General features: G+C 42.9%; 1 protein-coding gene across 5 annotated transcripts in view; it reads right to left on the reverse strand.

The window, feature by feature from the left end:
• ADGRB1 (adhesion G protein-coupled receptor B1) overlaps positions 1–10617 on the reverse strand; it is a 525063-nt gene extending 514446 nt beyond the window's left edge. For all 5 annotated transcript variants that reach the window (XM_033935216.1, XM_033935215.1, XM_033935214.1 and 2 more), the window contains exon 1: positions 9719–10617. In XM_033935216.1, coding sequence (XP_033791107.1) covers positions 9719–10466 — 748 coding nt within the window. In that variant the 5' untranslated portion in view covers positions 10467–10617. The remainder of the gene's footprint in view (positions 1–9718) is intronic.
• Between the last annotated feature and the right edge of the window lie 11871 nt (positions 10618–22488).

Raw genomic sequence — 22488 nt, forward strand, 5'->3', positions numbered from 1 at the left:
AGGTCTGCCTGCAATTTTTCACAATCTGCATGCGTTTTAACAACTTTGAACAATTTATTGTCATCTGCAAATTTAATCACCTCACTTGCTGTTCCAATTTCCAGATCATTTATAGATAAGTTAAATAACACCGTTCCCAGTACAGACCCCTGCGGCACTCCACTGTTTACTCTCCTCCATTGAGAAAAACGCTACCTTTGTTTTCTGTCCAATAACCAATTCTTAATCCACAATTGAACATTATCTCCTATCCCATGATTCTTTAATTTTCTCAGGAGCCTCTCATGAGGAACTTTATCAAAAGCTTTCTGGACCTCTAGATGTCCAAATCTCAGTTTTACAAAGGTGAGATATGGATATCGAACTGTAGTACATTCATATGACAAGGGGGCTTGTTCCGGGCATGCTGTGAATAAAACTACAGAAGACCCTAAACATGGACATCCAACTCTAATTACAGAAACAAAAGGGATGTCCATATTTAGATGTGAATGAGCAGTTTTCTACTGAAGTGAGATAAAGAAAGTCGCAATAGGTATAGTTCTATCCCTGGAGTGCTCATAATTTAAAAAAAACGCTCAAGAATTACAAAAAGCAGCAGTGGGACTTAAACCAGCAACTTCTGAATCTCTACTCTGGTTCTCTGGTGGCTGCTTTTGCTATTAGGCTCTTCTTCCAAAAAGATGTCTATGTGGCCATTTCAGAATATTACATTACAGATTTCTATTCCGCCATTACCTTTCGGTTCAAAGCGGATTACAAAGAGAGTTATGGAAGAAGGGTTACAACGTTAGATCAGAGATCGTTTCCAAGAGAGGGATAAGAAGGATCAGGGGTTGGGGAAGGGAAGGTAAGAAGGGGTATTCATGGTATTAAGCTTTATTAAGGGATTTCTTGAAGAGTATAGTTTTTATTTCCTTTCTGAACATCTTGTAGTCTGGGATTGTTGTCAACAGGTTGGAGACTTGGTTGTCTATCTTCGCTGCCTGAGTGGCCAATAGTCCGTTGTATAGTTTTGTTCCATTTTACTTCTTTGATTGGGGGGTAAGTGAATGGGGTGTGTGTTTTTCTATGCCTGGTAGAAGTGGTTTGGATGAGGCGGTCGTTTAGGTATGGACGTTCCTTTGTTGCCATAAGGACATCCATATCTCTCATTTTATCCCATTCATAATTTGAGCATTTCAGTTTGTGAAATGGATGCTCATTAAGCTACTCCTCCAAATGGAGGTCGATCTCACATATATTTTAGAACCGGCTGTGATGTACTGGCTTGGAAATCCACATTCTCAGCTAGACGGCCTTTCTAAAAATGCCCCTCCACATCAACAGTCCTCTAGAACTGATGGCCTAGAGAAACCAGTTAGGAATTTAAAGACTGTGGAGTCGATGCTGACACAAGCCATATAGGATAAGCATATTATAATAAAGAAAATTTTTTAAAACATGGAAAATTCAAATAGAGATTGTAATTTAAGATTTCTTAACTTTCCTCAGTTGAGTATTACATCAGCCGAAGATCTTTTTATAAAATTTGTTTAAACTGTTCTTGGTACAACGGAAAAAACTGTAAGATGGCCTCCTAGCCACACAAGCAGCAAAACTCAACAACCAAATCTCCAATCTACTGATTATGACCCCAGACTACAAAACATTCAGAAAATAAATAAAGACCCTACTTTTCAAGAAATTCCTGCAAACAACTTAATACCTCTAGCTCCTTCCAACTCCCAATACCACTTCCGTATACCTTCCCATTTCCCCAAAGCAACCTCTTCCACTCTTTATCTCCTTTAGAAATTACCAGATATCTTCTTCTTGTAAAATGTTTTTTGTAATTCTTTTGTAATCCACCTTGAACCACAAGGCAATGGCAGAATAGAAATCTCTAATGTAATGTAATGTAATTACAAATAATTTACTCTATGTCTCAATGAAGTAGCTCCGAAGGGGATGCTGCTCCTTTGAATGTATCGGCCATATTGGAATCATCACAAGAAATAGTTAGCAGAAGCACATGAGTATTTTTACAAGATAAAGAAGCACTTTTGAGATTATATATTATTGTGTTAGCAATACTACTTTCTTCAGATCTAAGATCCGTCTTTCTTGATGTCTCTTGGTGGACACAGTCTAGAAGGAAAACATTTCTTGAACTAAGGCAGCCTACAGTTTCCCTTGGAGTATCTTTTCAACCAAGATTTTCCTGCAAATGCGTGGTTTCCTTTCAAAATACTCATTAAGTTTTCTTTGAGACCTCCCAGTTGAGATTCTTTTTAGAAGAAAAAGGTGTCTCCCTTTGGCACACTTCTTTACTCTATATCAAATAGTATTAGGCTTGTTCCACTCCTTTACCGCAACTATTTTATCTTAAAGAGACCATCTTCCTATGGTTTGTGTTTCTTGTCCCCCTCTAATGTCGACTATTATTTGTTTACTAGTTTTAGGATTGCATTTTGTTTCCTGTAAAATTTCTGTTTTTTGACATTCAAAGTGTAATTCTGTGCGAAGCATACAGAGAGGATTTGCCTTAAGAGAAGAGCAAACCAACATCTCAAGAGATTCTAAGGAAAGGGCAGATGAAGGTGAAATGGATAAATTAGTGTCACCTGATAGTTTGAATGTGTCACAGTTTTTGGAATCATCTAAAGATATAATAGATAAGCGAGCAACTCTTCTCGTGACCTTTAAGACAGAGCTCGAAAAACAAGATATTTTTAAAATTATATTTTTTGAAAAAACAAGAGATGTTTTGCGGTCAACGGGTGATAATGTTTCCGGATGTATCTAGACAGACTCGGTTTAAAAGAAAACAGTTCCTTCAGCTAAAGCCTAAAGTTTTGGCAGTTGGAGCTACTTTCTTTTTGAAATTTCCATGCAAATGCCTTCTCTCGTAGGGTAGTGATAAATATGTGTTTTATGACACAGTCCAGTTAGAAGACTTTCTTAAAACATAGTAACATAGTAACATAGTAGATGACGGCAGATAAAGACCCGAATGGTCCATCCAGTCTGCCCAACCTGATTCAATTTAAATTTTTTTTTTTTTTTTTCTTCTTCTTAGCTATTTCTGGGCGAGAATCCAAAGCTTTACCCGGTACTGTGCTTGGGTTCCAACTGCCGAAATCTCTGTTAAGACTTACTCCAGCCCATCTACACCCTCCCAGCCATTGAAGCCCTCCCCTGCCCATCCTCCACCAAACGGCCATACACAGACACAGACCGTACAAGTCTGCCCAGTATCTGGCCTAGTTCAATCTTTAATATTATTTTCTGATTCTAAATCTTCTGTGTTCATCCCACGCTTCTTTGAACTCAGTCACAGTTTTACTCTCCACCACCTCTCTCGGGAGCGCATTCCAGGCATCCACCACCCTCTCCGTAAAGTAGAATTTCCTAACATTGCCCCTGAATCTACCACCCCTCAACCTCAAATTATGTCCTCTGGTTTTACCATTTTCCTTTCTCTGGAAAAGATTTTGTTCTACGTTAATACCCTTCAAGTATTTGAACGTCTGAATCATATCTCCCCTGTCTCTCCTTTCCTCTAGGGTATACATATTCAGGGCTTCCAGTCTCTCCTCATATGTCTTCAGGTGCAAGCCTCCTATCATTTTCGTCGCCCTCCTCTGGACCGCCTCAAGAGAAACCATTGTTGAAAGCTTAATTTCCCTAGATAAGTAGACAGAAACATTTGATGTTTTATTTTAAAATACTGGCTACCAGTGATAATGTGGACTAGGACATGGTTGAATTATTGCCTAATATGTTTTGTTGTTCTTTTATATGGAATTTGTAATTTTTTGTGGTCATTCATGAATTTGTTATTAAGATATAACGAATAATCAAATTAGAAAAAAAAAGAGAAGAGCAAACCAAAAAAGAAGGAAAACGCAAGAAAGATGTCCTAATCGACCAATATGTAACCCTTATTATGAAAAAGACCCAACAAGGATCCAAGTTTCAGCATCTCGGAGAAAAGGTGACCAAAGTGGCAGATCCAAAATGTTGAAAATGGTTGATTTTTTTTCCCTGTACAGCAGTGGTTCCCAACCCTGTCCTGGAGGAACACCAGGCCAATTGGGTTTTCAGGCTAGCCCTAATGAATATGCATGAAGCAAATTTGCATGCCTATCACTTCCATCATATGCAAATCTCTCTCATGCATATTCATTAGGGCTAGCCTGAAAACCCGATTGGCCTGGTGTTCCTCCAGGACAGGGTTGGGAATCACTGCTGTACAGAATACGGTTGGGTTGTAAGAACAGTGTTTGATATTACAGCTATAAATTTTTTTGCCTGTTTGTGTTTCCAAGGTTATGTGCTCTCTCTTAAAAATTTACCATAAGATTACAACTCCTGATGCAGGTTTCTAAGTGCTGAAACACTGCCCCGTGCTGCGTTGTAGCTTTTTGGTGGATATTGAGAGCTCTTTTAACCTATTATTTTTACACCTGCGGACCGGCGGAAATAAAAGAATTTTACCAAGGCACGCTAGCGGTTTAACTCGCGTAATAGCGCACGCTAAACCGCCAGACGCGCTAGCCGCTACCGCCTCCTCTTGAGCAAGGCGGTAGTTTTTGGCCAGCGGGGGAGGGGGGGTTAGCGCGTGATGAAAAGTCGCACGCATTAACCCGCTAGCGTGGCTTTCTAAAAGGAGCCCTAAGTTGTAGGCCAAACCCCGCCCAATCTCTGCCCCAGACCCCACCCCCATAATAGCACTAATTGTAACACTATTTTTTCCATTCAATTTCATATATACACACAATATAATCTTATTAACAATACATAATAGTTAACCGCAAAATTAAACTACACTGTATGCTTCTCAACATTCATTCCTACTAGAACACCTGGCCTTGGTCACACATCAGAACACAGATAACCCCTATACAGATACGGGACCAGAAACTAGAAGTACTAATATATACAAACGAAACCCTAAGATGCAAGACTCTGCAAGCAGTACAACGCCAGAGGAAAAGAAACAAATGCATTTCTTTCTGAACAGTGCAAAATATAGACAGCAGATGCAAATTCTCAAAATTGACACAATTCAATCACTAAATTCATAAATCTAGGCAAATGGATGTCAGGATAACATTTAAGCTTCTAAATTTAGGCGGTCACCTTAGAATATGCCTCTCTGTATTATATATTACAAAGAAATAGGCACAGCCTTATACAAGTACCTACTTTATGCATGGGTGTGCTAGGGAAATTTGTTGTCTCCCTCCATGCTGTGACACTTTCTGGCCTGCTCCTGCCTGGCCATTTTATGCCACCCCCAGTGTTATCTTCAGGCCGGCTCCCTCTTCTTCACTGCTGCAGTGCACAAGGCCGCGGGCAGCAGCACCTCGCGTGTCCCGCACCTCATCTGGAAGCCTTCCCTCTGACGTTGCGATGTCAGAGAGAAGGCTTCTGGTTCAGGCGCAGGATGCCCGCGGCTTCGTGCACTGCAGCAGTGAAGAAGAGGGAGCCGGCCTGAAGATAACTTTGTCCCGGGCCCGATGCATGTGCCGGCCCTGTGGACCGGCGGTTGAAGAACACTGCCCTAGAGTGTAAATTTCAGTACCAAGGGGTTCTTGCATTATTTATTTACTTAAATATTTATATTCCGCATATCCAACAATTCTGTGTGGCTTACAATAAGTAAATAAATAGCCAAGCATACATACAAGATAAATTAATTAAAACAGATTAGTAGGAAAATAAGAGGGGGGGAAAAAAATGGAATATTAGGCACTTGGAACTTCCCTATCTGTCTAAAAGACTTACAATCTAGCTAAAGCACCTGAATAAACATTTACTTACATACTAAAGATATAACAAAAAAAAAAAAAACAACCCCAAAAACCAAAATTCATAAACAATCCCAGAAGGGATAGAACGAAAAAACAAAACAGCAAAAATTAAACCAAAACCAAAACGACCAAGACATAGGGCTCCTTTTACTAAGCTGCAATAGCGTTTTTTAGCGCACGTAGAATTTTGGGGGGGCGCTAAACCCGCGCTACGTGGCTAGAACTAACGCCAGCTCAGTGCTGGTGTTAGCGCCAAGTGCGCTATCGCAGCTTAGTAAAAGGAGCCCTTAAAGATACCTCAAACTCAACGCACGTGTATACCAATCACCCCCAATTTACAAATGGGGCCTGTGGTCTCTTTTCCACCCCACCCACCCATTCAAGCTGGATCATCCATCTTTGACCAACTATTTTTAAGAAACAAATAACCCATAATGAAACTCTCTAGCTGTGATTGTCCACCATGCGGCTTTAGCCACTGCGCCATGGGTCTATGGCACATCCTTTCTTCTTGGTTAGGCAGTGCCTGGGCCTGAACCCTTCCTGTATATTTGTTCATTGGCTCTCGGTTTATTTTAGAGTTCCCTTTAAATGTGCTGGTGTTGTTTTTAAAATCCTATATGGTATCTTTACTCCTCTCCTTCCTTTATCTTGGAACGCTTACAGACTTTGTTTTGCAAGAGGTAACCAACAATTTAAATGATCCCTTCCTTCCAAACAAGGGATTAAAGGAGTCAAGATTTTTAGTCAATCTCTGATCTTTAAGTTTTCCCAGCTTTGGAATGATCTTCCATTTCTTTTAAGGAGTTCTGGCTCACTTAAAATTTTTTTGCAAGTCTTTAAAAACTATTTTATTTGCTAAACACTTTAAAAATTAATTTCCCGAAATTTAGTCATATTTTTTATGGTTTTTATTTAAGTTAATTATTGTAAACCGAGTCGAGCTTTCTTAGAATGATGACTCGGTATGTAAAGCCAAGCGTTAGATTAGATTAGATTCTTTAGGGAGACAGGAAACCTAATGAAGATATGGACAACGGATGCTTGGGAGTAGAACCATTCTAGATCAGTGGTTCCCAACCCTGTCCTGGAGAACCACCAGCCAGTCAGGTTTTTGAGAAAGCCTTAATGAAGGTGCTTGGGGGAGATCTGCATGCCTGTCACTTTCGTTATATGCAAATCTTTCTCACGCATATTTATTAGGGCTATCCCAAAAACCCGACTGGCTGGTGGTCCTCCAGGATAGGGTTGGGAACCACTGGTCTAGATGAACCAAGTAAAGCAGTGGTTCCCAACCTTGTCCTGGGGGACCACCAGCCAGTCGGGTTGTCAGGATATCCCTAATGAATATGCATGAGAGAGATTTGCATACCTGTCCCTTCCATTATATGCAAATCTCTCTCAGGCATATACATTAGGGATATCCTGAAAACCCGACTGGCTGGTGGTGCCCCAGGACAAGGTTGGGAACCACGGATGTAAAGACAACCAAACATTGAGTATTTGGAAGGAAGTACCACAACTGCGCTTGCAGCGAATGCCTTGTCGGTACGTCAAGGGGTAAAGTCTATAATGGGTGCAGTGGCATAGTACGGTGGGGGGAGGGCCCGGAAAGGGCAGTCTGCCCCGGGCGCAGTCTTTCTGAGGGTGCGGCACCCTTTCTCCTATCCACTCCTCTCCTTGCCGCGCACCCCTTGCCTTTCCCCGCACTTTTTTTGCTTCCCCCAGCGCGAGGTTGCTGTCCGCGTCGGCGCTCTCCCCGACATCACTTCCGGGACCCGCACCTAGGAAGTGACGTCAGAGGGCAAGCCGTCACCAACGTGGGCACGCTGCTCACGCCGGAGAAGTTGAAAAGGTACAGGGAACGGGAATTAGACGCACGGGTGGTGGGCGGGGGCGCCTCTCACCCTTACTACGCCACTGAATGGCTTCCTCTTTTTAGGAGACCCAACGTGGCACAGTGAATGTCTATTCCATAATGGCCTCTCGGTGTCCAGATTCCATTATAGAATACTAGTGGACCCTGGCATTGGGTGTTTTTACAGACCTGGCCTAACCGCAAGTGCCAAAATGTGACAAGGACGTCTGTAACTTCCTGGCATTCTGTAAGTTGATGCCTACATGACCGCTCTGACCACGCCCTTCCCATGCCACCTTTGCATTTGCGTGGACTACGACACATGCATGCCCTTTACAGCAGTGGTCGCCAACCTTTTTTCATGTAAAGGGCCGCTGTGTGAATATGAAAAAGCTCCGAGGGCCACCAAGAAGATTTCGAGCTCACACATGCTACCAATTTTGTATACCACCTTGACCCGCTACCTCGGACTGAATAGTAAACGTTAAAATGTAATACTAATATTGATTCTATAACAGTTCAAGGATATATTTTAAAACCCCACTTTTTTTGTGGGTTGTCAGCAGCAGCAAATTCATGCCCCCTACATGACACACTTAAGAGAGTGTTTTCAGTTACAACGCGTCATTTCATAAATAATGCACACTATTTTTTTAAATTTACATTTTTTTTTCCCAAGTATTTCTTTACAATTCTTCAATACAGTCTCCCTGATTTGCAACAACCGAGTCCCGACGTCCGGGAAGCTTCATTATTCCATCCATGACACCGTTTTTGTTCAGTTGCCGAATGGCTCAGGTAACGGCGGAAGAAAACTCTTCCAGAGAAGCAAAACGATGTCCAGGCATAGGTTGTTTCAACTTTGGAAAAAAGGACAAAGCCTGGTGGTCTCATGTCTGGACTGTAGGGAGCATGAGGTAACACCTCCCAGCCTTATTTGTGTAGTTTTTCAATGGCATTCCCAATGTGCGGGCGAGCGTTGTCATGTCGGATGAGTGGCCCAGCCAAGAGCAACTGAGATCGGGTTTTGTGCATTTTTCTGCACATTTTTTTGCAAATAAAATCACGATAATACACTGCTATGACACTTCTTCCACATGGAACTTTCTCTGTGATGATGATACCTTCATGATCATAAACAAAAATCATCATTTGTTTGACTTTTGATTGAGCTCGTCCAAATTTTTTTGGCCGTGGGGAAGATGGAGCTCTCCACTCGTCATTGAAAAACTACGCGAATACGGCTGGGAGGTGTTACCTCATGCTCCCTACGGTCCAGACACGAGTCCACCAGACTTCGACCTTTTTCCAAAGTTGAAACAACCTATGCGTGGACATCGTTTTGCATCTCTAGAAGAGCTTTCTTCTGTTGGTACCTGAGCCATTCGGCAACTGAACAAAAACGGTGTCTTGGATGGAATAATGAAGCTTCCTGGACGTTGGGACTCGGTCATTGGAAAGCAGGGAGACTATATTGAATAATTGTAAAGAAATACTTCAAAAAAAATAAATATAAAACATGTAAATAAAAAAAAATAGTGTGCATTATTTATGAAATGACCCTTGTATATCAAGTGGGCAAGATTGAAATGAATACAATTTACAAAATTTGAAGAGCATTTCAGCCAGCTGTTTGAGGGCCACAGCGGAGAACTTCAGGGGCCGTGCATTGTCTTAGTCGCTTTGTTGCCACTTACGTAAGGCAACACTCATTCATGAAATGACCAGTTATTCGGTACATTTATGCTTTCATAATTGCAGGCTCCCAGTTATGGAACTGCACATCGAGTGACCCATTGTCATTGACAAGTCAGCAAATATCCTGCCACATCCACTTTTTAAACGTACCCCCTTTATCGCACACAAAAACCTGAAAAAGCCACAAAGAAAAAAAAACAAAAACTAAAGGAAAATTTAAGAGTCTAGGTGCCTTTTACGTACAAAATAAAAGCCAACAGACTAGTATATTATCCCTAGCAAAGCAAATGGCTGTGGATGGATGGCTGGATTTAAACAGCATTAGCCGTACAAACAAATGTTAGAAGGAATCCGCACTTACCTTGAAACTCGGCCACGCTGCCATCCCTGGAGCTGCCCATGCAGTTCTCCAAATAGATCCCATCCTTGAAGCACTCGTCTTTCCCCCTGGTTGATCCGCTAATCTCACCGGGCTGGTCCAGCACCTCCGCTCCATAGCAGGAACAAGGGGTCTGCATAATGCCACAGGGGTGGAAACTGCTGCTGCCCACCAGACAAGATTCCAGCCATTTGCACAGCATCTGGCAGGCAGCCTTGCTAGGGTTTCTGTTGCCCACCACCAAGTACTCAACTGAAAACTCCCTCTCGTGAGGTTTGGGCGGTTTCCACTGCACGTGTCCCCTCTCTGGCCAGGACGAGGTCTGTCTCATCTGCAGAAACTGCTTGTTGGACTGGAGGAAGGCATACCTGACAGAGCTGTCGCACAGCTTCAGCACTTCGTCAAAACTTTCCATGCCCAGATACGTGCGCGTGGACTCCAGGAAGGAGTCAAACTGGGAAGTGCGAATCTGGTGCTGGCGTTCACAACTGCCACTGGGCTTCTGGACTTTCATGAATAAGGTGTACCTCCTCGGGTCGGGGTTCTGGATGACCCAGGAGCAGCGGGAAGAGTTGAATGGGAAGACGGTGGAGGAAGAGAAGTATCCGAAAAATTTCCCCTGGACCAAAGTGGTGCAGGGCGCTTGTCCCAAGTCGAGGGCAGCCACCATCCACGCAAAGAAAAGCGACAGCAATGAAAACAGGTTCAGGGAAGATCCAGTGCTCCTCATCCTAGGTCTCTGGTCCTTTGGAATTCAAAGTAATTGTCAGGCAGGGGCCAGATCTTGGACATAACAGGTGCAGCTGAAGAAAAAGACAGTTTTATGAGACCTATGCCAGATCAATCCACACTTCCTATGTTTGGACTTGGGCTCCCCCTTGTGGCCATAAGCAGCAGCTGAAAAAGGAAAAAAAAAAAAAGACAAGAGTTTAACCCTTCATATAACATTCAGTTCAAGCAGAGCTTGCAGGTACCACTTCCTAGCAAGATTCATATCAGGGGAAAAACCAACAAAGTAAAAGGAAGGCAGGTAGTTTCAAAACAGCTGTTTTTAATCCCCAGGCGCACATTCTTCACCTAGAAGTGAACAGGCATTTGTAGGGTGGCCTCTGGAAGGACCTGTTTTATTCGCTAAGAACTGTCTGGTGCAAGGGAAGCCCAGAAGGGAAGATGCATGCCTCTCCCAGCAGTAACCCCAAAATGCATGCAGAAAGCTGATACACCAATCCCTCAACCTGCCTGTGGGAAATGAGACTTCTGTAGGAAAATGCAGCACTGAAAAATATCTTGTCAACCCAATGCAGCATTCATGCGAAATCCTTGCAGTGCATTTTTTCTGTATATGTGTGTGTGTGTGTATAACTATACTGTATATATTTATTTATAAATAAGCATCACCGTTCCAGATCAGGCAAGACAAACCTCCCCAAACTAGGGCCAAAAGCATGATTCTCTGCACCTTTGAAAAGATCACCAGAACAAGCAGTTGTTTTTTTTAATTTTACTTGGAAAAGCCTCCTCCCCTCCCCCTTCCAATCTCATAAAAGGGCAGGCTGGGTGGCAAGCTACCTTCCCTTACACAAACGTTTTGGCCACGGATATCTGCAGACCAATGCTCGAAACGCCGGCGCGGTACGGAACAGCGCCGGAAGATGCTGCAAAAACAGTGCTGCAAAATAATTTCCCCAATGCTCGGTGCTAATGATATGCAAATTATATGCATGCTGTTAGAGTTGAGCATTGGGAAGATAAGGGGGAGGATTGTGGCTGGTGCATGCACACCAGTCAAACTGCTGGAGCTTTTCCTCCTTTGATCTGGATGCATGGAATGATAACCAAGGCAGTTTTCCCAATGGTTAAACCTGCAATGACTTCATTATGGATTATTTATTTATTTGTTCAATTTTCTATAGTGTTCGCCCAGGGGGAGCTCAGAATTGTTTACAATAATTTAATCAGGTACTCAAGCCTCTGTCCCGGTGGGCTCACGATCTATCTAATGTACCTGGGGCAATGGGGGGATTAAGTGACTTGCCCAGGGTCACAAGGAGCAGCACAGGGTTGGAACCCACAACCTCAGGGTGCCGAGGCTGTAGCTCTAACCACTGTGTCTCTCGTGATCCATAGAAACATGATGACAGATAAAGGCCAAATGGCCCATCCAGTCTGCCCATCCGCAGTAACCATTATCTCCTCCTCTCCCTATTGGCTAAGGCTCTTAACATTTGCATCTCCTCTTCCTATAGGCTAAGGCACTGTGCACATGCATTGTGAGGTCATAGAGCTGCCCATCCGCAGTAACCATTATCTCCTCCTCTCCCTATTGGCTAAGGCTCTTAACATTTGCATCTCCTCTTCCTATAGGCTAAGGCACTGTGCACATGCATTGTGAGGTCATAGAGCTGCCCACCCGCAGTAACCATTATCTCTTTCTCCTTCCAAGATATCCCACGTGCCTATTCCAGGCCCTTTTGAATTCAGACAGTCTCTGTCTCCACCACCTCTTCCGGGAGACTGTTTCACGCATCTGCCACCCTTTCTGTAAAAAAGTATTTCCTTAGATTACTCCGGAGCCTCTCACCTCTTAACTTCATCCTATGCCCTCTCCTTTCAAATGAAAGAGGCTTGACTCGTGCACATTTGCATCATGTGGGGGGGAGGGTTTCCAGAGGTAGAAATGCCAGGTTTTCCAATCAGAAAATCCAGAGACCTAGACCCGCCCCCATGCCTGCTCAGTTCTTCCCATCCCCGCCCCATAATGCCCTAGTCCCACCTACCTCAGTCCCACCCTAGCCCCACCCCCCGCTGCCTGCTCTTGTTGGGCAGGGAGGAAGTCATAAGAACATAAGAATAGCCTTACTGGGCCAGACCAAAGGTCCATCAAGTCCAGTAGCCTGTTCTCACGGTGGCCAATCCACGTCACTAGTACCTGGCCAAAACCCAAAGAGTAGCAACATTCCATACAGAATCTCAAAGAATAGCAAGATTCCGGAATCCCAGAGAGTAACAAGGTTCTAGAATCCCAAAGAGTAGCAACATTCCATGCTACCAATCCAGGGCAAGCAGAGGCTTCCCCTTGTCTTTCTCAATAACAGACTATGTACTTTTCCTCCAGGAACTTGTCCAAACCTTTCTTAAAACTAGCTACACTCTTCGCTCTTACCACAACCTCTGGCAGGAGTATAACAGAACATAATAACTGCCGCTGCTGGGTCAGACCAGTGGTCCATCGTGCCCAGCAGACCACTCACGCGGCAGCCCTCTGGTCAAAGACCAGTGCCCTAACTGAGATTAGCCCTACCTACATACGTTCTGATTCAACAGGAACTTGTCCAACTTTGTCTTGAATCCCTGAAGGGTGTTTTCCCCTATAACAGCTTCCGGAAGAGCGTTCCAGTTTTCCACCACTCTCTGGGTTAAGAACTTCCTTACCCATGCAACGCGTTTTGAGGAGGGTTTTCAAAACCCGTACAAAGTAGAAATCCGTACATCTGGTAACCCTTTCCAGAGGCCTCTCCCCCCGCCCAAAAAAAAAAAAGCTGGCTACCCTAATAATAATAATAATAATCAGTTTATATACCGCAAGGCTGTAAAGTTCTATGCGGTTTACAATAGTTATTAAAAAACAATAAAAGAAGTTGAACAGAACTAAAAAAGTTAAAAGCCAATAATTAGAGACACTAAAATGATCAAAATAGTGCATAATAGACTTTTTACGAATTAGCTAACATAGTAACATTACATAGTAGATGATGGCAGATAAAGACCCGAATGGTCCATCCAGTCTGCCCAACCTGATTCAATTTTAATTTTTTAAATTTTTTCTTCTTAGCTATTTCTGGGCAAGAATCCAAAGCTTTACCCGGTACTGCACTTGGGTTCCAACTGCCGAAATCTCTGTTAAGACTTACTCCAGCCCATCTACACCCTCCCAGCCATTGAAGCCCTCGCCAGCCCATCCTCCACCAAACGGCCATATACAGATACAAACCGTACAAGTCTGCCCAGTACTGGCCTTAGTTCAATATTTAATCTTATTTTTTGATTCTAGACTCTTTGTGTTCATGACACGCTTCTTTGAACTCAGTCACAGTTTTACTCTCCACCACCTCTCTCAGGAGCGCATTCCAGGCATCCACCACCCTCTCCGTAAAGTAGAATTTCCTAACATTGTTCTTGAATCTACCACCCCTCAACCTCAAATTATGTCCTCTGGTTTTACCATTTTCCTTTCTCTGGAAAAGATTTTGTTCTACGTTAATACCCTTTAAGCATTTGAACGTCTGAATCATATCTTCCCTGTCTCTCTTTTCCTCTAGGGTATACATATTCAGGGCTTCCAGTCTCTCCTCATACGTCTTCTGGCGCAAGCCTCCTATCATTTTCGTCACCCTCCTCTGGACCGCCTTAAGTCTTCTTACGTCCTTCGCCAGATACGGTCTCCAAAATTGAACACAATATTCCAAGTGGGGCCTTACCAATGACCTGTACAGGGGCATCAACACCTTCTTCCTTCTACTGGCTACACCTCTCTTTATACAGCCCAGCATCCTTCTGGCAGCAGCCACTTCCTTATCACCCTGTTTTTTCGCCTTTAGATCTTCGGACACCAAGGTCCCTCTCCCCATCCGTGCATATCAGCTTCTCTCCTCCCAGCATATACGGTTCCTTCCTATTATTAATCCCCAAATGCATTACTCTGCATTTCTTTGCATTGAATTTTAGTTGCCAGGCATTAGACCATTCCTCTAACTTTTGCAGATCCTCTTTCATCTTTTCCACTCCCTCTTCGGTGTCTACTCTGTTACAAATCTTGATATCATCTGCAAAAAGGCACACTTTTCCTTCTAACCCTTCAGCAATGTCACTTACATACATATTGAACAGGATTGGCCCCAGCACCGAACCCTGAGGGACTCCACTAGTCACCTTTCCTTCCTTCGAGCGACTTCCATTAACTACCATCCTCTGGCGTCTGTCCGACAGCCAGTTTCTGACCCAGTTCACCACTTTGGGTCCTAACTTCAGCCCTTCAAGTTTGTTCAACAGCCTCCTATGAGGAACTGTATCAAAGGCTTTGCTGAAATCCAAGTAAATTACATCTAGCATATGTCCTCGATCCAGCTCTCTGGTCACCCAATCAAAAAATTCAATCAGGTTCGTTTGGCACGATTTACCTTTTGTAAAGCCATGTTGCCTCGGATCCTGTAACCCATTAGATTCAAGGAAGTACACTATCCTTTCTTTCAGCAACACTTCCATTATTTTTCCAACAACTGAAGTGAGGCTCACCGGCCTGTAGTTTCCTGCTTCATCCCTGTGACCACTTTTATGAATAGGGACCACATCCGCTCTCCTCCAGTCCCCAGGAATCACTCCCGTCTCCAGAGATTTGTTGAACAAGTCTTTAATAGGACTCGCCAGAACCTCTCTGAGCTCCCTTAGTATCCTGGGATGGATCCCGTCTGGTCCCATCGCTGCCTAAATCACTTCGAAAACAGATATGTTTTTAGATGTCTCCTAATGCTCACAACCGTGACCTCAGAGCCTAGAAAACCTTGACATTTCTGGCACCCATCCTTGCCGGAGGCGCAATTCTCTAACCGGTGCTGTCGCGTGATTGGCACGCAATCGGCAGCTGCTTTTAAGGTGGCCACCGACAACGGCACGCCGGACACAGAATCCAGGCCAAAATGTCTTCTGTGGAAGGTAAGATGTCAATCATGAAAACGGTACCTTTTTATGGTCCGACTATAATGAGCTTTCCGGAAGTACCCCAGACACGCTCAGGTAAAACAGACAGCCTTTCTTTAGCTTAACCCTACGTAAAGTTTTAACGAGAGGAGATACTTTTTTTTTTTTTTTTAACGTGTACCCATGTAAATGTCTAGTTACCTTGGGAGCTAATTCATATGTTTTTGTAGACTCGACTTACTTGGAGACTTGTCCGTTGGATAAGAATCAGATTGCCTCTAAATAATTTCTCTACCTTTTAAATAGGGTAAGATAGAAAGATTTTTGCTTGTTTGTTGGAATTATGTTGGTTTGAATTGTCTCTTTGGCAGTTACTTGTGATTTGGGGTTATAGATAACGATGTGTTTATTTTTCGCTAGTTTAAATAATATTTTCCTATCTTTTTTCTTGATGTTACCTTTATTGTAACTATATTGAAATATGAAATTAAAAAAATAAAAATAAAAAACATCAGTGACTGGTTGTTTGTTAGAGGATTGGCCTAGTAGTTAAAGCAGTTGTCTCAGCACCCTGAAGTTGTGAGTTCAACTCCCACTGCAGCTCTTTGTGACTATGGGCAAGTCACAACACTTCATTGGACCAGATACAAAATAACATAGTAGATGACGGCAGATAAAGACCCGAATGGTCCATCCAGTCTGCCCAATCTGTTTCAATTTAAATTTTTTAAATTTTTTTCTTCTTAGCTATTTCTGAGCAAGACTCCAAAGCTCTACCCGGTACTGTGCTTGGGTTCCTACTGCTGAAATCTCCATTAAAACCTACTCCAGCCCATCTACACCCTCCCAGCCATTGAAGCCCTCCCCAGCCCATCCCCCACCAAATGGCCAGTCTAAAATATGTAAGCTGATTGTAACCACACATAGAAAAAGTGGCATATCAAATCCCACCCCTTTACCCAATTATTGATTATTACTCAATTAATTTGTGCCCACATTGTGGGCATGCACACAAATTTGTGTGCACAGAATCCGGGGGGCTAATATCTATCATACCAAAGAGAGGGCCAAGTTTCAGCCAGGACAATGAAGCCTCAACGGAGTTACCCAGTTAAATCCCCTTTGTCCACAATTCTGCCACAGGTTTGCAAAAGGAGCCCGGCATTGATTCTTCAATGCTTGAGCTTGGCTGGCTGGGGGAAGGAATTGCTATAAGCGCCAGCCAGGATGAAGGTCGATGGTGCTGTAGCTTTGTGGTAGGAGCCAGTTCCTATTTAGGCAAAAGCCCAGAGGACCAGGAGAAAGCTGTCGGAAATAAATAAGATGTTGCAGTTCGTGGGTTTTCAGAACGAGAGAGTCTTCTTCATCTGTAACTAACGAGGAAGCCCTGGGAAATCTGTGTTAAGCAGAGAACAGCTCACTTGAAACAAGTGAGACGGGTTAGCGCATTGCAACGCCACTTCAAGCCAGCCCTTCTTTTGGATAAGTTTGGGCAGTTTTGGGCTATTCCGCGCATGCATGCACAAACACAAAGCAAAGCCGTGGAACCGATGCTCTTGATGTAAAAGTTTAGGGGGGACATGATCGAAACATTCAAATACATCACGGTCCGCATTGAGGTGGAGGAAGAAATCTTTTTTTCTTACGGGTCCCACGGCGACAAGAGGGCATCCGCTAAAACTTAATGGGGGAAGATTTCACGGTGACACTAGGAAATACTTTTTCGCCAAAAGGGTGATTGATCGATGGAATGGTCTTCCACGCCAGGTAGTCGAGGTCAGTAACCTGCTCGACTTCAAGAGACGTTGGGACAAAAGTGTGGGCTTGCTGCAGAGTTATACTTAAAAGATAGACTCTCAAAGGAGGGAGGGTTCTTGAGTGGGCAGACTTGTTGGGCCGCTGGCCCTTTTCTGCCGTCATACTCTATGTTTCTATGACTTCACAATAAAAAGAATGCGGTTCAATAAAAATCGTCACGTATAATACAATGCAATAAAAGTCTTCACAAATGAAACGATGAAAATCAGTGGGTTAGTGTGCCAACCAGTGGGGAGTGTGTGATGCAGTGGTTAGAGCTGTCGCCTCAGCACACTGGGGTTGTGGGTTCAAATCCCACACTGCTCCTTGTGACCCTGGGCAAGTCACTTAAGGGCAAATTCTATGTGAAGCGCCCAAAAGTTAGGTGGCCTAATTAGGCACTGTGCAGCACGATTCAAGTAAAATTGGACGCTGTTTAGTTAATCTAATCTAATCCTTAGGTTTGTATACCGCATCATCTCCACGTTCGTAGAGCTCGACGCGGTTTACAGTAGGAGAAATAGGAAGGAACTACAACAGAGAGTTAGAGGTAGAAGTGCTATCTCCTCCTCTCCCTATTGGCTAAGGCTCTTAACATTTGCATCTCCTCTTCCTATAGGCTAAGGCTCTTTCCACCTGCATTGTGATGTCATAGAGCTTTATGGTTATAGAAAAAGAGAAATTGTGACTTTATATTCTTATCTTTACATACTTATATATTAAGTATTTTTTGGTGATGTGCTCAGACCTGTAACCCAATAAATAGTGTAGTCACTGCATTGAGTTTAACATGGGGACCATCATTGCAATCACCTGTCCCCGGCCCTCCCTAGTAAGTTTTAACTTATTCAGATACTATGGTAGTACTTATCTGAATGGAGTGGTATTTGCTGTTAAACTTGAGCTGGTTAAATCTCAATGGTGACTGTGTTCAAATCAAATGAAGTGATACTTAAAATCCAATGGTGGTTATATAAATGATCTTCATTTCTCGTCCCCCCGACTCGAGTTTCGTTTTCTTCGTCGGGGAGGGACACTGAGAATCTATATCTAAATCAAAATCAAAATCATATACAAAACATAGTCATTGTTTTAGTTTACTAAACAGTTATTTTATGAGATCCAAGCTTATTATTACCTCAATACTAATAATATTCTTAATTAACTTATTTAAATACCTGTTGCTGGCTAACTGAGACCAGACACGTTCAAAATCTCCTGGCCATCTGTGAAGCTCTACTGAAACTTGGCGCTTTTAAAGGAAGCTAAGCTGGGAAACAGGGGGTGGTTCCTATTAGACCCCGGATGCAAACAGCGTCAGGGAAATGCTACTATATGAGTAGCCACTCGATGTCCGCATTCAAACCAGTTGGTTGTAGGGTCTGCCAATTATATATGAACCTCTGTTCTTTCTGAATAAGCATTTTAGATAAGTCCCCTTCGGTGTTGTGGATTTGTACTATCACAGTATATTTAAGATCTTCCAGTGCATGTGATTTTTCCAACCAATGAGATACCAGGGGGGCGGAGACACGATTTTTTCTTATGTTGCTCAGATGTTCAATGATTCGCGTTTTAATCATGCGAATCGTTTGGCCTATATATAATTTTTTACAGGGACACTGTATACAATAAATCACCTTTTTAGATTCACAATCTGTGCCTGTATTTAATTTGAAGTGTCGTCCTTCCGACCCTGGTATCTCAATGTAATTTGTGTCTAATATATAACGGCAGACACTACATTTACCACACGGCTTATGGGGGGACTTATTTCTAGTATCATGATGGTTTAAATTATGTCTTAACTGTTCACCTAAGTTTTTCGCCCTGGAGAAGGCAAATTTGGGCTGATTTTGCATAGATGGATAATATTGCAATATTGGCCAATATTTTAGTATAATATGTTTTATGGCATTGCTTTTGTTAGTGTAAGGCATAACACAAACTGTGTGTTGCTGTTCTTGCAGATTTTGTTTATCTTGCATTAGCCATGATCGATGGCAGTTTTTTGCCCTTTTCCACGCTTTTTTGACGGTTTTCGCAGGATACCCTCTCTGTATGAATTTGGAGTACATTTCCAAAGCCTCTTTTTCAAAATCTGCTTCCTCTGAGCATATTCTCCGTAATCGGAGAAACTGCCCAGTGGGGATACTGTTTTTTAGTGGTCGTGGATGGAAGCTTTGATACTGTAATAGAGTGTTTCTGTCCGATGTCTTTTTGTGTAGAGTGGTGGATATATATTGATTCTGTTTGATAAATAAGTTAATTAAGAATATTATTAGTATTGAGGTAATAATAAGCTTGGATCTCATAAAATAACTGTTTAGTAAACTAAAACAATGACTATGTTTTGTATATGATTTTGATTTTGATTTAGATATAGATTCTCAGTGTCCCTCCCCGACGAAGAAAACGAAACTCGAGTCGGGGGGACGAGAAATGAAGATCATTTATATAACCACCATTGGATTTTAAGTATCACTTCATTTGATTTGAACACAGTCACCATTGAGATTTAACCAGCTCAAGTTTAACAGCAAATACCACTCCATTCAGATAAGTACTACCATAGTATCTGAATAAGTTTAAACTTACTAGGGAGGGCCGGGGACAGGTGATTGCAATGATGGTCCCCATGTTAAACTCAATGCAGTGACTACACTATTTATTGGGTTACAGGTCTGAGCACATCACCAAAAAATACTTAATATATAAGTATGTAAAGATAAGAATATAAAGTCACAATTTCTGTGAAACACAGTAGCATACCAATCTGAGTTATTCACAGAGTATCATCGCATATTTCCCAATTATTGTTAAGCTATAGAAAAAGAGAAACATGATGGCAGATAAAGGACAAATGGCCTATCCAGTCTGCCCATCCGCAGCATCCACTATCTAATCTAATCTATACCGCATCATCTCCACGTTCGTAGAGCTCGACGCGGTTTACAGTAGGAGAAATAGAAAGGAACTACAACAGAGGGTTAGAGGTAGAAGTGTGAAGAAAATTTAGAGGACTTGGGATGCCAAGATATAAGAGTTTCCTTGATTCCTAAGTTGGAGGGAGACTTACATTTTTTGAGAAAAGCCAGGTTTTCAGATGTTTGCGGAAAACTTGGAGAGAGCTCAAGTTCCGAAGAGGGGAGGTAAGGTTGTTCCAGAGCTCAGTGATTTTGAAGTGGAGGGAGGTCCCTAGCTTTCCTGTGTGGGAAATGCCTTTTAGCGAGGGGAAGGATAGTTTTAATTTGTGGGAGGATCTGATGGTATTAGGGTTTGAGGAATTCCAAGAAAGAGGGATAAAGGGAGGGAGGATACCATATAGGATTTTGAAAGTTAAACAGGCGCATTTATAGTGGACCCTGGCGATTATCGGAAGCCAGTGGAGCTTGGCCAGGAGCAGGGAGACATGGTCAAATTTACTTTTAGCGAAGATGAGCTTGGCCACGGCATTCTGAATCCGTTGGAGTCTGTGGAGGTTTCTCTTAGTTAGGCTTAAGTAGATAGAGTTGCAATAGTCCAATCTGGAAAGTATGAAGGATTGGACAAGGAGGGTAAAAGGTTTTTGATGGAAGCAGGATCTAACTTTCCTCAGCATGTGAAGGCTGAAAAAGCATTTTTTTTTAACCAAGAATCGCACTGAGCGGCCCCTATTAAATAGGCCAGCTCTAGGCACAGCTCAAAGTTAGGTGCGAACGCTTAAGCACGCTTAAGACCAGTGATTCTGTAAGAAGACGCCTAACACGTAGCCACGCCCATGCCTAAAATGCATAGCGCCTATTTTTTTTGAAGGCCGCCTAAATTTTTAGAGGCGCCTTGTTACAGAATCACGCTTTCTTGATAGGCGCCTAGGTTTCAATCAGTGCTGATTAAAAAGCTTAATTGAGCTTGTTCTGCAATTTAGAGAAGCGCCTATCTAGGAAGGTACCTAGCATTAGGCACCGGTTACAGAATTTGGGCCTTAATTCCCCCATTGCATAGAAAACTGAATAAATAAATAGTGTAAAAAGTTTCAGCCTCTGATAACCAGAGCTGGTATTGTGATGATGTCATAATGCCTCATTCCACCAATGCCTAAGAGCCAACCTCATCAGTGATGTCACAATGGCTTGATAGTTCTATACTCAGCTCAATATTGTTACATTTTGATTTCTAGCGTGGCGCAGTGGTTAAAGCTACAGCCTCAGCACCCTGGGGTTGTGGGTTCAAACCCATGCTGCTCCTTGTGACCCTGGGCAAGTTGCTTAATCCCCCCATTACCCCAGGTACATTAGATAGATTGTGAGCCCACCAGGATAGACAGGGGAAAATGCTTGAGTACCTGAATAATTTGTAATCCACATAAAATTGTAGGATATGCAGAATATTTTTTTTAAAAATCCATATCAAACACAGCAATGAGTGTGGTATGGACCCGATGAAGTCCTTGTTTTGGTTAATAATAACCTTCTTCTGGGGTCCGTTCCAATTGTACCACAACATTTGATTATGCAACAGAGCATACAAGAAACTGTGAACTTAAATGCGGTGGTTCCAGGATAAATATCGCTGCTAGCAGGGGGGAAGGAGTACCAGCAGAGAAAGAGCTAAGAAGGTCACCAGGAAAACCTTGCCACTGTATAGACTGCAGTCCTTAACATTGCCACGCGCACACACGCTCATACAGTCTAATGGAACACAAATAGTTTGACAGTGCTTTTACAGAGCTGCCACCAGGTGGCGCTCCGTCTCTCAATCTCTCATGAGATTCAGTGTAACCACTTCTTGCTTGGCACTAAATAGATGGCAGTTTTCAGGCCCCCCCCAAATCATCTCTTCTAAAGGCAGATTGAGTATGATAATTCTCTTGTTAATGCAACCCCAACCACATGTTCCAGCACAAAAGAAAAAGAGGTGTGCTGGGGGAGGGGGGGGTGGCAGTCAGAGTTTTGTTATAAGCGCAGTGATACTAAGGCTCTGTTTAATTAGGGGAAGTAGGCTCAAGTTTGGTTTTATGTAATCACCCACATGTTCCTGGAGTTTTGATTTCCTTTAAGAGAAGATCATGCATAGGAACAGCCTTACTGGGTCAGACCAATGGTCCATCAAGCCCAGTAGCCCATTCTCACGGTGGCCAATCCAGGTCGCTAGTACCTGGCGAAAACCCAAAGAGTAGCAACATTCCATGCCACCAATCCAGGGCAAGCAGTGGCTTCCCGTGTCTTTCTGAATAACAGGCTGTGGCCTTTTCCTCCAGGAACTTTTCCAAACTTCTCTTA

The sequence above is a fragment of the Geotrypetes seraphini genome, chromosome 2 (genome assembly GCF_902459505.1).
Source record: "Geotrypetes seraphini chromosome 2, aGeoSer1.1, whole genome shotgun sequence".
Classification (NCBI taxonomy): domain Eukaryota; kingdom Metazoa; phylum Chordata; class Amphibia; order Gymnophiona; family Dermophiidae; genus Geotrypetes; species Geotrypetes seraphini.